Below are 16898 nucleotides of genomic sequence, written 5' to 3'. Positions count from 1 at the left end.
GTGCTGCTGGCGGAGCTCTTGCATGTAGGCCTCATCGGTGGCCTCGGCCTCGAGACGCTCCCACGCCTCGCAGTCCTCCCGCGCCATAGCCGAGCTCACCACCCCTGGCTCTAAAGGAACGAGGTGGACCGAACGTGTGCTGAAGGGAAAATTGCGCCTAGCCGCCACGCCGTGGTAGCGGACCTGCCAGTGGTCGTACTCCATGGCCGCGAGCTCGGCCATGTGCAAGCTACCGAGCCACCGGCGGGTGTGGGTCTCTCGATCTGTAATCTCGGCGACCCACGTCCCCCACCGCCGCTGCCGGACCCCGAAGTAGGACCTCGTCGGCTGCCAGGTCCGAGGGAGGACGGGGAAGTCCTCGAACCGATGTAGGGGCGCGGCGGCGGGCGGATCGGGGGACCGGCAACGGCGGATCGGGCCCGCGGAGGACGATGGGAACACCTCAGCGGCCACCTCGCCGGCTTCGGGCAAAAAGGCCGCGATAAACCTCTTTTTAGCCATTGGCCACTCGAGCTTCCCGGCACACAGGCATAGGATGAGGATGGAGGCGCCGGCGATGGCGGCGACCTACCAATGGTTTCGAGGGTTGTGTGTGTCTATGTGAGTGGAGGTTGTGTTTGAGGAAATACTACGGCAACTGAAAATTTTACTGGGCGGGAGTAACAAGGCGGGGCTACTGAAATTTTGGATCAAGGGCGAGCATATATTTTTGAGATTGCGAGGGATGCAGAGGCGGGAGTAAAATGCCGGGGCTACTGAAAATTTGAATCAAGGGACTGAAGTAGAGCAGGACTAACAAACATCACACACGGTCCGCACATACTAATCGTGTGCTATCAAACATTAAAAGCTTCCAGGCGTTAGATACTTTCAAGATTGCAAGGGATGCAGAGGCGGGAGTTTTGGGGGAGCGAGCTAGTGTGCTTGACACGCCGGCTGTGGACTATAGCCGACGCACCTTCTCGCATAAGCCATAGGCGTACTATACACCGACGGTGCTCCAAGATATTTTGTACTACATCTCACATGGTTGGTGAGAATAAACTGTGTGGGATCTACTTGGTTTGAATTACAAAATGGGGTCACAACGGCAATGGACGGTGTTTGAATTGCTAGACCTTTTACCTGCAGTGAACATGCGACTGTATGTGTGTCGTAAAAGAATTGGAATTATTCAGGGTTCGTTTGGACATTTCATACATTAAACTGGTTTTCTATCCATTTCAGGTGCACAATTCAAAATTAAACTACATGCACATGCTCCGGTGCATACAAATTGGTTGAAAAATCAAATATGTGTCCTTCATTGCATGCTTAGGTCCCATGGAAGAAACGAGAATGAATTTTTCGGGGTTCGTTTGGCCTTTTTTATACATTAACTAGGTTTTCTAGGCATTTTATGTTCATAATTCAAATTTTAACTACAATCACATGCTCCAATGCACCAAGTTGGTTGAAAAATGACATGTGTGTCCTTGGGTGAATTTCTAGGTCCCATGCAAGAGATGGGAATGAAATTCAAACACCAGGGCACTGTTGATTGCGAGCAAAACGTTGAGATGCCTGGTTTTTAAATTCTAGTAAATCCAAAACTCGTGGCATCCTATCATGGAGCAGCATCAACATGCCGTGGTGAAAATTTTGTCCCATTTGGGGCAGGTTCGGGTATAAGCTTCTCACAAACCAGAGCTTCTCATAACAAGCATGATGGTTTCGATAGGGAATGTACCACCTTTGGGGACGGGACGATATCTGTTGCCTCTTATTGCTTTCAAAATATTTCTAGTGTCAACATAGAATAACAGGAGTGTTGTGTTCAATCTTGGAATTTTTCGGGGTTCGTTTGGCCTTTTTTATGCATTAACTGGGTTTTCTAGGCATTTTATGTGCATAATTCAAATTTAAACACCAGGGCATTGTTGATTGCCGGCAAAACGTTGAGATGCCTGGTTTTTAAATTCTAGTAAATCCAAAACTCGTATGAAATTCATGAAACTTGGCATGCTATCATGGAGCGGCATCAACATGCCGTGTCAAATTTTTTTCCCATTTGGGGCAGGTTCGGGTATATGCTTCTCACAAACCAGAGCTTCTCACAACAAGCATGATGGTTTCGGTAGGGAACGTCCCACCTTTGAGGACGAAACGATATCCATTGCCTCTTATTGCTTTCAGAACAATTCTCGTGTCAACATAGAACAACAGGAGTGTTGTGACAATTTTTTGGGATTTTTCGGGGTTCGTTTGGAAATTTTTATGCATTAACTGAGTTTTCAATGCATTTATGTGCATAATTCAAATTTGAACTGCATGCACATGCTCCAGTGCATATAAATTGGTTGAAAAATCAAATCTGTGTCCTTGGGTGCATGCTTAGGTCCCATGCAAGAAATGGGAACGAATTTCAAACACCAGGGCATCGTTGATTGCCGGGAAAACATTGAGATGCCTCGTTTTTAAATTCTAGTAAATCCAAAACTCGTCCGAAATTCATGAAACTTGGCATGCTTTCATGGAGCGGAATCAACATGCCATGGTAAAAAAATCCCGTTTGGGGCAGGTTTGGGTATATGCTTCTTACAACAAGCATCATGGTTTCGATAGGGAACGTCCCACCTTTAAGGACGAAACAATATCCACTGCCTCTTATTGTTTCCAAAAAAAATCTCATGTCAACATAGAACAACAGGAGTGTTGTGTCAATTTTTGTGATTTTATGGGGTTCTTTTGGACATTTTTATGCATTAACTGAGTTTTCAATGCATTTATGTGCATAATTCAAATTTGAACTATATGCACATGCTCCAGTGCACATAAATTGGTTGAAAAATCAAATTTGTGTCCTTGGGTGCATGCTTAGGTCCCATGCAAGAAATTGGAATGAATTTCAAACACCAGGGCACCGTTGATTGCCGACAAAACATTGAGATGCCTGGTTTTTAAATTCTAGTAAATCCAAAACTCGTCTGAAATTCATGAAGCTTGGCATGCTATCATGGAATGACACCCGACATGATGTGGTATTTTCCGTGTCCATTTTGAGAGAAGGCACACTCAAATAATAACAGCCAACAAAGGTATTTTGAAAAAATAGCTGCCACTTTAATATCTCAAACGTTTGTATAATTCAAACCGTGTTCATTCTGTTAGCCATTCACGTGACGCCAGGTGTCTTGGTTTTAATGGTTGTAGGAGGTGTCGTGCGGACAGCTGCTTGACCTTGATTGAACCGGACGCGTGTGAGCGCAGTCCGGTGCACAGGCTGACCAAGAGGCATGAAGCTGTCCTCTAATGCGCAGGCTCACCAGGAAGGGTGCGAGTTGTACGCTTCACAGGCTCACTGGGAAGCGAGCCCTTTGACTTCCATGGCCGCCCGCCTTCCTCTCCATTAATGGCACCCGAGCCGTTGTTTAATACGGGCGGCCTTACTGTTCGCCTTCCCCTTGCAGACCTCCACCGCCATGGCGTAGAATGATAATCTGCCACTAGTCTTCAAGTTTGGTGAAGTCGACTCCGAGCCGGAGGAGATAGAAAATAAGGAGGAATGGGGCCTCATGGACATGACCGAGAACGAGCTGGCCGCGACGGTTGCTTCCCCCGCTCCCGTCCCAACTCCCATCCCCGTGCCCGGGCCAGCGACCATCCCCGTAGCATTGACGGGCTGGTCATCGAGCACTACCGCAGAGCTGGAAGCCGCGGGCGTCAGTGAGGTCTCCACGGACCTGCGCGAGCTCGTGTACATGCCAGCGCCATCGCCCATGCCCGTGTTCGTGCGCGCCCCTCCACCCACCGTGGCGCCGGCCCCGTGCGTTTGGCTGCATCCGCCGCGCCCGTGCGCGCCCCTCCACCCACCGCGGCGCCGGTCCCCGTGCGTTTGGCTGCACCCGTCGCACCCGTGCGCCCCCCCCCCTCAGCGGCATGGGACGCTGCCGTCGGCCGCTACCTCTCAGCGGCGCCAGTTGTCGTCCTCCCACGCCCCGCTCGTTGATCGCGCGATGACATGATGTTTGATTTACAAGTGAAGAACATTTCGTGATGCCTTGAAGACTTCAACAATGGCATCCCGGAGGACGACAACGACAACGACGGCGCGGCACGCCGCCTCCGTCGCCGCCGGAAATAGTTTTTTTGGTGTTTAATATTGTATCTCGAATTCTCGTTCATATGAATATAAATTCGTAGTGTGACTGAATGAAAGATATGGTTTGAACGAACTTGCGTTTTTCTCTCTTAATGTACAGACTTATCAAATAATTTCTTTAAAAAAACGTCAACGGTTTTTAAATATAAAACACTCATCGCAAACGTTTTAGTTAGAACACCCATATGCAAACCGACAGCTTCCCCAGGAAGCCAAGGAAAAATGTGCCGAGCGGGATTTCTGCATCCCTTCAACGCAAACGGGTGTTTTGCATGACCCGTGTGCAACCACGTACAAACAATTGGGTAAGATTTGCATATCTGTCATTTTGGGTATGTTTCCATTTTCTCAAACTGGAAAGATTGGCATTTTTTTCTCTAATAACATTGCCATTTGTCAACCTTGTAACACTGCGATTTGTCAAAATATGAAGCTAAAAATCACTAACACTATCTAATTTTTGCAACTAAAATCACTAGCACTGTTCATATGGACACCACTAGCAGGCATGAGTTTATGGACGCATATGCAAATGTACCATTGATTACATACAACAAGTCATCAACCCACAACGACAACGAGGATACACGTTGGATTATAGATCATTTCCAACAAAACATTCTAGTAAAGTTTTTCTCACACAACAAATAACAAAGCGATGAAATGAACTTCAGCTTAACCACTCGTCGGCGTTGAAAACGCTTGCTTTGAACCAGAAGTGATTCTCTGGGAAGGGCCAGCTACTGTCAATCTCGAGACCAATGCAGGACTGATTATCGAGGCTGAAGCGGCCTATGTCAGGACCCATATTGGGATGGTAGGGAAGCATAGTAATGTCCAAGGTATAGATATAGTTGCTTCTCATAAATGGTAGTAACGTTGTGTCAACAGCAGCTGGATCGCCTTCCACTATCATTAGATAGTTTTGTCCAAGGAAGAGCGAGTTTCCTCCAAGACTTTCAATACTGAACCAGGGAGAAGGTGTTGGTGCTAGTACACTAGTATCCATCCCGAATACCCTACAACGGATGTTGGAATAGGTCCAAAGAATGCGTCCATACGAGACAACACCTGCTTCCTTAGTAACATTAGCAGTGCCCCGTATACAGACAAGAAGAGGTGATTCATCGAAGTAAGTTGCCAGGCACCACTGAGTATATGGGTCCTGCTCGTCCTCATGCTCGTGAGTAAAATTTTCAAATATAGGTGGTGGAATGTTCATAGGACCTTGGAAACACAAGAAGGTTAATTAGTAAAGGGAAACTAGTTAACCCGCATGCATGTGGATGAAACAATTATAATTACGGTGGAAGACAAACGTACCAAAATCATGAGGATTCCATGCAAAAACAGTGCCATGAGTGGTGGCAGCAAACACAAGACCCTCATATTGAATTGCATCACAATACTTATCCGTGTATAGAAACTGATTTTTGAGCAATATCCATCGAGCCGAACCATGAAGGACGACAACAAGCTTGTCGAAGATAGCGACAACATAAGCATTCCTATAACCTCAAGAGCGATTGGGAACTCGACAAATTGCTATCTTCCATAGATGACAGTCAGCATGGTCGTATTTGAACTCACGTAGAATACCGGTGTACTCAACCTCTGGGCAGTCGTCTGAGATTTTTCGAAGTGGAACCCGGTGACGAGTGTACACATTCACAAGTTCCCACTCGCAGTTGTCCCAATATAAACAACCCAATCTCCATTTGCGCCTGCCAAGCCTTGCCCTCAAGCGATGGCATCTTAACATCATACGTATCATTATCAAGCGACATCAACTTACACAAGGCGAGGCTTCCCTCGTCCCTGCACCAGTCAGCAGGGTCACGGTGAAGAAGATAGGGGAGATCAAACCGCTCCTGAACCCTTGGGTTCCTTATAATGATGTTATTAGTTGAGTCGATAATGGTCTTGAACGAACCTGCCATGCTAGCCGAGGCGATGACGTCGCACCGATCAATGAGTTCCTCCACCGCGTCATCATTCATATCGGGGCAAGAACAATGGGGTCGTTTCCGGCTTGTTCCCTCCATGGAGAAGACGATCAAACAATGACAAAAGGAAGGGTGAAAGCAAATGGAGGAGGGAGGAAGAGCTAGCATGCGACAGCAGTTCCAAATCGAGAGGGAAAGGCAAAGAGTCGGTGGACGGTTGCCACGGTACACGAAGAGGCGCCTGGGGAGCGAACGGTTGCCACAGAGGTCACACACTGACGACAACAGCCAAGTGAACCGCATGCAATCCCATCGCACAACACACACCGTTTCTGTTCTCTTGTGTCAACACAAACAGTTCATCCGAGTGAACCACATGCCGTATATTACACACACCTTGATCTGGCTGAGTGAATCGTATACTGTATATCGCACACATCTTCATCTGATTGTCCGTTTCTTTTGTGTTGCCTAATCACAAACAGTTCATCCGAGTGAATCGTATGTTGTCTATCGCACACACCTTCATTTGACTGCCCGTTTCTTTTGTTCCTCCTCATCGCAAACAATTAATTGAACTGAACTGTATGCCCTTCATCGCACACGCAACTAAAATCCGAACCGTGTTTGATGCATCCTCCATCGCAAACGTTTTCACCTTTTTTGACGGTTTTCATACACCATCATTTGCGATTATTGCATCGCACACAGTTTTTTGAAAGGTCTCTGATCGTAGTGTTACGTTAGCAGCATCCTGCAGTAGTGAATATGTATAAGTCATGAAGAAAGCAATAGCAATAAAACTTAACGATTATTATGCTAAGCTAATGGATGGGTCTTGTCCATCACATTATTCTTCTAATGATGTGATCCCATTCATCAAATGACAACACATGTCTATGATCAGGAAACTTAACCATCTTTGATTAACGAGCTAGTCAAGTAGATGCATATTAGGGACACTTTGTTTTGTCTATGTATTCACACATGTATCAAGTTTCCGGTTAATACAATTCTAGCATGAATAATAAATATTTATCATGATATAAGGAAATATAAATAACAACTTTATTATTGCCTCTAGGGCATATTTCCTTCATATACCTAGTTCAATCTCGTTGGGGTTTGTAACCCCGCCGTCATTGAGCCCAAGATGAGGAGGTCTGGCACCGACGGCGGAGCCGGAGCGCGCGGCAGCGGTGCTGCATTGGCCCGTGGCAGCGACATCATGCAGAAAGGGTACGGCGTCGGGAGAACCGCGACGAGATCACGACCGAAAGAGGGGAGGGCCAACAATCCACCGCTCCTGGATGAGGTCGCTACCGGCAATGATGGGAGTGGGGGGGGGCACGGCGCGACGGTGGCTCTGCCATCGGATACACTGAAGGGACGGTGAGGGAAGATAGAGCCAGTATGTGTGATCTGTCGTGAGAGGTGACTGGAGAGAGCGTGTGGAGTTATGAGACACCCCGTCGTCTCGCACGCTTCCCCGCGCGTGGCTCATGAAAAACGGCCGATTCGGCCGTTTCTCTGGATGCAGGCCTAGAACTGCTTTGAGATTCGTGCGGGGCAGGAAGGCCAGGAGGCCAAGCAAACCGATTTCATTCCGCGCAGGCCTGGCTGGGTGGAATACGGCCTATGAGACGCATCCTAAACTAGTCATCTCTGTACAGCCTACTATCACACAATTTTGGTTGCCCCTCGGATGGGGCAAAAGTGACAAATTCCACTGGACAAGGGGCAGCGGAGCAAGATGTTCATGATGGGTAAGGGCTCTTTCGTACCCCCATGAGGTATGGGCAGTTGGCAACGGTCTGTACTCTACTCCCCTATCGATTCAGTCGCCCGCGCGATCGAAGCGAAAACAGAATAAAGCGAGACCACAGGCCGTTTTGATGGTCTGAGTCCGGGGGAAGCGCATCGAATCCTTTCGTCTCCGTGTGTGCGCCTTTTCCTCAAACGACATACTAGGCAGCAAACATCGTTGTCAGGCATGCATGCAACGCAATACAGGCCGCGATGCGACACTGCCTGCTTCTTGCTGCATCGGCCAAAGAAAGCAAGAAACTTGTGCTGCTCCCTTTTTTTTCTCCTTCAATCAACATTGGACCTGTCGTTTTTCTCTACGTGACGATCTGAGCTGGTTCCTTTTCCTACGCGCCCTGATCTACCAACCAACCAGCTTTGCGTTGGTGGAAACCGGGGTCAGCACTGGCCGAACCGATCAACCCACTCCACTCCAGTCCTTCCCAGTCCCTGATCGCGCCGCCCCCGGTCGCTTCTCTGCTCCTGTTTCCTCCACTAGAAATACATCTCAAACAAACTGATAATGCATGGGATCGATCAGGTGTACGTCGCTCTCAGTCCTCGCTCGCGGCACTTTGAGCCCGTATCATTGGCACGAGGAGACCATGTGGACTCCTTTGCATTTGCCGCTGAATTAACTAGCCTAGGTTTTGTCTCCATCGCAGTAGGATACAAAGGCGACGGACCGATCTTTGCAGTGCGTGCACTAGCTAGGCCTCTAACCTAGTCGGAATCCACAATGGCGAGCGAGCACCGTGAATCTTTTATCAGGCGCTTTTGCGCCGGCCAGGATTTGATCCGGAAAATCGATCGGAACCTTCGCTGCAGTTGCGCACGAAAGCTGCAGTGCTGAGCTGCTACTGCGATGATACAATTCTGGAATGGGACCTGAGATACTTGACCACGAGACAAGGACAAAGCGATGATACAAATGCCGCTTCTGTCCAAGTCACACCACACGGTGGATCATACCTAGACGAGACCCAATAGGGCGGAGTGGTTCATAGCAGAAAGCTCCATTTGGAGAGAGGGACAGAAAGTTGAGGTAGAGAGGTGACCAAGACGACCAAACCATCCGACCAAGGAAACTCTGAAGATTGATGGAGACTTACGAGTGGCTCTGCGGCTCTGCTCTCTTGAAACGACGACTGCTACCAGTCTTGCCTCCCTCTGGACGGGAGCAGCAGAGCGGGGAGAGCTCGACCTGGTGAAGTGCTGCCTGGTGCAACTCTACAAATTCAAGAAGCCTCGCCATACCGAATCACCGTCAGTTTTCCGCAAATGGCGAGAGACCGAAAGGGATTGTTTTATTACAGAAAGTAGTTTAGAATTGTCATCGAGAACATCCTTCGGATACTTCAGGCTGCAATGCGATGCAGCGTCGTGTCGTGTGAATAGGGCGTGGGAGAGCATCCACACATTTGGCAAAACCTCCAGGTTTTGGAAGGGGAAATTGTCAGGTTTCCAACTTTCCACCCCATTTTCGTAACAGGAGGCGGCAAGGATCGTTCCATCTGCTACATGTTTGCTACCCCGACTATGTACGCGTTCCAAGCGTCCGCCTGGTTGAACCGCTGGAGCTCCTCGTACTTCACGTCGCGGTCGGCAGTGTACTCCTTGGCGTTTCCGCTTGATTTGGTGTCTGGCATCTCCCTGATCCATACGTGGATGGACTTGAATCCAGCTTCCTCCAGGCAGTCCTTGATTTCTGGTATCGACCACCTGCAAAAGAGCGACTTGAATTACTATTTCGAAGATACTATCCGTCGGTCTGTAAGAACCATGATGCCATGCCATTCACTTGCATATTTTCCAGAAGCCAATGTCGTATGGCTAGTTGCCAGCGTTGCACAAGTGCGCCACTGCACATAACTGAAAAATGCCCCAAGGTTCATACATCTATGAAAAGTACAAGGATACGGCATAGGAAAGTGCGTATTGATAACACATAAACAACCGCAGCAACTCTGGCACCAATCGTATCAGAGACACCGCGAGCTAATGTAATGACATTGCCTTTGGTTTCCCTGGACTACAAATACCAACCTTATTCCGCCTTGAAGCAGGTTTCTGTTTTGTGAGTAGAGGCATGATAACAACCACAGAGGCATTATCACCATAGTATGACGGCTAATTGTTGGAACCTACCAGCCTAGGACAAGAGGCCAAAGTCTGTTGACACCATAGAAGGATCAGGAGGCACGGCAGCAGAACAAGTTTAAGGATAAGCATCTATCTTGAGTTACAGGATCTGGTTTGGTTCCTTTAGATTCAGTTTACTTCCCATCAGATAAGATTTGTTCCCTTGCAGTTTATGTTGCAATAGAGCCTCATCTATATAATGACGCCAGGCATATGGGGTTGATTCAACATTAAACATTTTTCTCTACCCAAATACCCCCTATCTATAACGCGTGTATGCGCCTTTTCCCTCAGCGGCATAGGCCGCTCTCCCATCAACCATCCATCCATCCCTACTGCCATAGATCCAATCCTCCCTGGGAAAGCCCAACAGGCCATGATATTTTACCTAAATGTCTATACAAATTATTCTGATTGGAAAAGTGGCAACCTTGCAGGTTTTCCGTAACTGTTCGATCAGTGAATGGGAAAATAAACAACTCTGGACTTAATGCCTTGCCAAGTAGTAATGTTTAAGGAACTTACAGGCGCCAATGGTACGTGAAAGCATGCCGTATCATTTGCTTCTTTCCAACTTGAAAGTGGAGGCTGATCCTTGTTTCACGAGTTATGATATCAAACTCTTCTTGCTCCCAGAAATACTGTATGCATATAAGAAGAATTTTTTTAAATTTAATACGACGCCACAAGATTATGAGGTCATGCTAATAAAGATACTGCAGATTGCAGTTCATATCAACTTGCAGACTATACAAGGGTGGAAATTATATGATTGATAAGCGTAAAAGAGGCTCTGTCAACAAATACATTGGAGATATTACAATCTTTGTGTACTGAATCATCATACCCAAGCTAATTTCATCAAACAGATCAAGCGTATAGTTTATGAAATAAACTTAGTGTAACACATATATTTGCCATGCAACCCATAACAAATATAAATAACTGAATTGCGAAGTTTAAGCTGTCTTAAGTTTAGCTAACTACATGATGATGCACCAGTAAACCAAATAAAATATGTAGTGCCTCCGATACATAATAATTGTCGCTGCTTTAGTACAACTTTGTACTACCTCTGTTCACTTATATAAAACGTTTAAGCCTGTTCAGACAGTGCTCTAAACAGTTCAAAACCAGCTGTCTTAAACGCCTTATAAAAACGAACGGAGGGATTATTAAAGTTGTACTAAAGCAGCGACAATTAATATGGATCGGAGGGAGTAGCTAAATTGCTCAGGCAGCATGATATTAAAATTCAACATCTTTCATGTCGCATACAACAACTGCCAAATATTTCTAATTTTATATATAATAATATTAGATTTGTTAGCATGCTGTAAATTCTTCTTACAAATACCGCATCATTTACCAATAAGAAATGCAACCTCGCCCTAAAATATACTAATCTTATGACAGTATGCCTAGTATGTTTCTAACTGGTACTTTAGAAGAAAGGCCACGATGTGCTGCAATGATTAAGCAATGCTATAACTCTACTCACAGTGAAGCTGGGGAATCTCCTCTGGAGACGAAGCTTGCATTCAGATGATGTGCCACCATATACATCCATTACAAATATACCACCTCTTTTAGAAAGTGCATTGAAGGCATGCCTGAAATACAGAACCAAGTCCTTTCTCTTGTGAAGGCAGCAACAACTGTAGTTGAATGCACAAATTATGTCTCTTCCAGGCAAAACTGCATCTGACATGGTCGAATTGGCTGCACATTTTGTAAATGAAGAATCTGACTGCTCGCAGCTGTTCATTTCAGTAGAGTCATCATCACTGGTAAAATTTAGACCTTGCACGAGATCACTGATCTTTTGCTTGACAAGGCGAGATTCATTTGGCTGCAGAACATTTCCATCAAAAAGCAACAATCTCGAATACCCATCAGCTCCAATCTTGCTCAGGTTGTTCTCAAGACACCACTCAAGTGACTCACGGTCAAAGTCTAAGCCCACTGCTGTTCGTCTCGTATCAGTGCGAAGCCACTCAGTACTGCCAACAGGAAAAAAGAAAGATTACGAGCAACTCATGCACTTATACTCTGAAGCTAAATAGTAACATCTCTGATGTTGAACACCACTGAATAGTGACCAAAGTACTCCAAAGAGTAAGCATTTCAGTATTACAGTTCCTAGTTATATGTGTCTCAAGTGCTCATCGTTTCGAGTTAATGGGACTCCTCAGATCCTCAGTAATAGATACACAGTGCGGCCAAAGAGTTTGCGAAATTGACAGCAGGGTAGACTGTGCAAAGGCTATTCATATTGCTTAGTACTCCTATAACAGTGCACTGACCTGAGGAGGGCGGTGCCACAGAAATCCTCCTGCAGGTGGAGAGGGACGCGCCCGCCGACATACATCAGAAAGAACTTCTGCAGGTAGCTGATGTCCCCTTTTGGCGACTGAGCACAGAAGCACAACACCATGGTCATTTCGTCAAACAGGTTGTGAGCACGGAGACTTTCACTGGTCCAAGCTACGGTGGAAGCTAGCGAGGTTACCTGCACGGAGAGCTGGTACAGGTGGAACTTGGAAGGCATCGAGCCGACCTGCCACTGGCCGTGGCGGTCGCCTTCTTCCGCGCCTCCGTCGTGTTCGCCTGCCGCTGTTGCTTCGTCGGAATCGTCACCGTCCGAGTCCTCCTGGCGGCGCGGCGGCGCGTCGTAGGCAGACGAAGGCAAGTCGTCGTCGCCGAGCTGCGAGCCACGGCGGCCGCGGCCTTGCCGGTGCGACTCCTTCGTCTTCTTCCCGCTCTTACCCATGGTCGCCGGGTCGCGTGCGTAGCGGTGAGGGGTTTAGGGGTTTGGAACAGGAGAGATGAAAGTGCAGGGACTTGGTTGTCATTTTTTTCAGTCCAGGCATCTTGAGTTGGCAGACGCTGGACCTCCTTCCCTCTGCTTCCCTCTCTTTTGCTGCCCCTCTCCTGAGAGTTGTCCAAGGCTAACAAACTGTTCCAACGCCTCATCTGACAATATTGCCGACTGGTGATGGCTAGGGAGAGGTACTCAGGTCCTTCTTGTGCAAATGGTAGTAGTAGTCCTAGTGGATCTTGGCTTTTATTTCGTGTTTTAGCGACATATTGTTGGGATGCCAATCGTTATCTTCTTCCTAGCCCCCATGATGGAGGGAAGCGAAAGGCACCGGATCTAGCAATATCCTCCTCAATATGCTCATATAAGTGATATCACAAGCGGTGGCGGTTTGTGAGATGTTGTTGTCTAGCAATAGAGGTGATAGCAGGGGGAGATGTGCCAGATCCAAGCGCTCCTTTTCTCGTTGTGCGTCGTATCTGTGTAACTGGCTGCGGTTTGGTCGGTCCCTGTGTTGTAGGAAGATGTTCTTCGGCTCGCTTTGTTTTTTAGGATGATCTAGACGCAAGTGGTGTTGTTGGGACAAAATCTCATATTACCTCACGTGGTGGTAAATTTGATTTGTTTCGACGTGTTTGCTGTTTTTTCTTTCTTCTTGGGCATAATGCCACATGGGAGGCACATTCTTCAAACATAGTTCATGGTGTGCAACCGTGAAAGTTTCGTCAGACCAAATGGTTGCATCTCGGTATCGATGAAGTTGGCCCTGCAAGGAGGTGCTTTGGACCTGATGTATCTTTATTTTGGATCTTTCTCTGTAACATCCCAAATTTTCAATTTGGAATGTTATACATTAGATCATCACTACATATCATATTTTATTTTGCATTTTGGTTGATCCTAGAAATTCTACGCAACTCAATGACCCACGGAGAGAGTTGGGGATTTCGTTATTTTCATATTTGAGTTTTCTCAAATTTTGAGAATAGGATCATTTGATTTTATTTATTTTATCATCAATTATTTCTACTACAAAAATATGAGAGAGGGAATAAAATGACTTTCCCAAAATAAATAAATATTGAGGATTTAATAAAAAATCAAATAAGATTTTATTTCGGAGTTTTTCGGTGTTTTATTTGAATTTAGGAAAAATGTGCGTTTTTCAAAATTGCATTTAGGGCCCAAATAAATGTTCACCTTGTGCGGCTTGATTTTAGAAGCCCGTGAAAATTTATTTCGGAATTTTTGGAGTCCGTTTAGTATTTCTTTTTATTTTTTTTCTTCCGAGCGGAATAATTAAAAAAACGAACCGACTTCGGGCCGTACCCGAGCGGGACACCGCCCGGGGGCAGCCTTTAAATAGCGCCGCCCCGAGACGCCCCAGCCCATCAGCCCCGCCTCGATCCGTGCGCGCCTCCGGAGCCGCCGCCGACGACGACGATCCCGCCGCCCGAGGTTCGTCGCGCCTCGTTTTCCGTGCCAAAAAAAGAGGAAAAAAAAGAGAGAAAAAAAAGAAAAAAATTCGGCGTTCGTCGTTTTTCTTTTTCTCGGATTAAATCCGTGATTTTTCTGATCGCGATTCCTAATCCGATTTTCGTTTTAGTATAACTTTTCGCTCGTTTATCGGAACCAGGCGATTCAAGCGCCTAGGATTCGTCTCGAAACCCTCTATCCGTTTAACCAACTTAAACAAGATTTTTCTACTTTTAAATTTGTCCTAGATCCAGATTACTAGAACGAAGTTGTTTTCTTTCGCCGTTTGACTTTCGTTGCTTCGTTCGATTTGATTCTTTTTGCCAACCGGAGTTCTTAAGTTGAACCTTCTGGTTAGATCTCTTATTTGAGTTTTACCTGTACATTAGATGAGTACTTATTGTATGCTTGTTTGTTTGTCTGCGATAGAATACCCGGAGTGCGCCGCCTGTTACTTCGAATCGTTAGGTTTCGCGAATCATCAGCAAGGCAAGTAACACTTTGATCATACCTTTTCTACTACCCAGCTTTATTGCATTAGATCAATCCTCACACATTGCATGATTAGGTGTTGGGGAACGTAGCAGAAATTCAAAATTTTCCTACGTGTCACCAAGATCTATCTATGGAGAAACTAGCAACGAGGGGAAGGAGAGTGCATCTACATACCCTTGTAGATCGCTAAGCGGAAGCGTTCAAGTGAACGGGGTTGATGGAGTCGTACTCGTCGTGATCCAAATCACCGATGACCAAGTGCCGAATGGACGGTACCTCCGCGTTCAACACACGTACAGCCCGGTGACGTCTCCCATGCCTTGATCCAGCAAGGAGAGAGGGAGAGGTTGAGGAAGACTCCATCCAGCAGCAGCACAACAGCGTGGTGGTGATGGAGGAGCGTGGCAATCCTGCAAGGCTTCGCCAAGCACCGCGAGATATGAGGAGAAAGAGAGGGAGGGCTGCACCAACAGGCAGAGATCAGATCGCGTGTATTGGGCAGCCCCTAGGCCTCATATATATAGGGGAAGGGGAGGAGGGTGCGCCCCCTCTAGGGTTCCCACCCCTAGAGGGGCGGCAGCCCTAGATGGGTCTTGGGGTGGCGGCCAAGAGGGGGAGAGGGGGGGCGCCCCTTAGGGTGGGCCTTAGGGCCCATCTAAGCCTAGGGTTTCCCCTTCTCCTCCTTTGCTGCGCCTTGGGCCTTGTGGGAGGCGCACCAGCCCACTCAGGGGCTGGTCCCTCACCACTCTTGGCCCACGCAAGCCTTCGGGACTGGTGGCCCCACTTGGTGGACCCCCGGGACCCTCCCGGTGGTCCCGGTACGTTACCGATAAACCCCGAAACTTTTCCGGTGACCAAAACAGGACTTCTCATATATAAATCTTTACCTCCGGACCATTCCGGAACTCCTCGTGACGTCCGGGATCTCATCCGGGACTCCGAACAACATTCGATAACCACATACAAACTTCCTTTATAACCCTAGCGTCATCGAACCTTAAGTGTGTAGACCCTACGGGTTCGGGAGACATGCAGACATGACCGAGACGTTCTCCGGTCAATAACCAACAGCGGGATCTGGATACCCATGTTGGCTCCCACATGTTCCACGATGATCTCATCGGATGAACCACGATGTCAAGGACTTAATCAATCCCGTATACAATCCCCTTTGTCTAGCGGTATTGTACTTGCCCGAGATTCGATCGTCGGTATCCCTATACCTTGTTCAGTCTCGTTACCGGCAAGTCTCTTCACTCGTTCCGTAACACATCATCCCGTGATCAACTCCTTGATCACATTGTGCACATTATGATGATGTCCTACCGAGTGGGCCCAGAGATACCTCTCCGCTTACACGGAGTGACAAATCCCAGTCTCGATTCGTGCCAACCCAACAGACACTTTCGGAGATACCTGTAGTGCACCTTTATAGTCACCCAGTTACGTTGTGACGTTTGGTACACCCAAAGCATTCCTACGGTATCCGGGAGTTGCACAATCTCATGGTCTAAGGAAATGATACTTGACATTAGAAAAGCTTTAGCATACGAACTACACGATCTTGTGCTAGGCTTAGGATTGGGTCTTGTCCATCACATCATTCTCCTAATGATGTGATCCCGTTATCAATGACATCCAATGTCCATGGTCAGGAAACCGTAACCATCTATTGATCAACGAGCCAGTCAACTAGAGGCTTACTAGGGACATGGTGTTGTCTATGTATCCACACATGTATCTGAGTTTCCTATCAATACAATTATAGCATGGATAATAAACGATTATCATGAACAAGGAAATATAATAATAATCAATTTATTATTGCCTCTAGGGCATATTTCCAACAGTCTCCCACTTGCACTAGAGTCAATAATCTAGTTCACATCGCCATGTGATTAACACTCACAGGTCACATCGCCATGTGACCAACATCCAAAGAGTTTACTAGAGTCAATAATCTAGTTCACATCACTATGTGATTAACACTCAATGAGTTCTGGGTTTGATCATGTTGCTTGTGGGAGAGGTTTTAGTCAACGGGTCTGAACCTTTCAGATCCGTGTGTGGT

The 16898-nt window shown here is 47.0% G+C and overlaps 1 protein-coding gene across 1 annotated transcript; it reads right to left on the bottom strand.

The window, feature by feature from the left end:
* Window positions 1-9183: 9183 nt before the first annotated feature.
* LOC125548840 lies at window positions 9184-12893 on the bottom strand. The gene is made up of 5 exons (XM_048712371.1): window positions 12548-12893; window positions 12342-12448; window positions 11537-12038; window positions 10561-10676; window positions 9184-9615 (listed from the first exon to the last, which is right to left on the bottom strand). The coding sequence occupies exons 1-5, from the start codon at window positions 12806-12808 to the stop codon at window positions 9411-9413; spliced, it is 1191 nt and encodes a 396-aa protein (XP_048568328.1). The 5' UTR covers window positions 12809-12893; the 3' UTR covers window positions 9184-9410.
* Between the last annotated feature and the right edge of the window lie 4005 nt (window positions 12894-16898).

The sequence above is a fragment of the Triticum urartu genome, chromosome 3 (genome assembly GCF_003073215.2).
Source record: "Triticum urartu cultivar G1812 chromosome 3, Tu2.1, whole genome shotgun sequence".
Lineage (NCBI taxonomy): Eukaryota > Viridiplantae > Streptophyta > Magnoliopsida > Poales > Poaceae > Triticum > Triticum urartu.
This window is presented reverse-complemented; position numbering and strand designations above follow the sequence as displayed.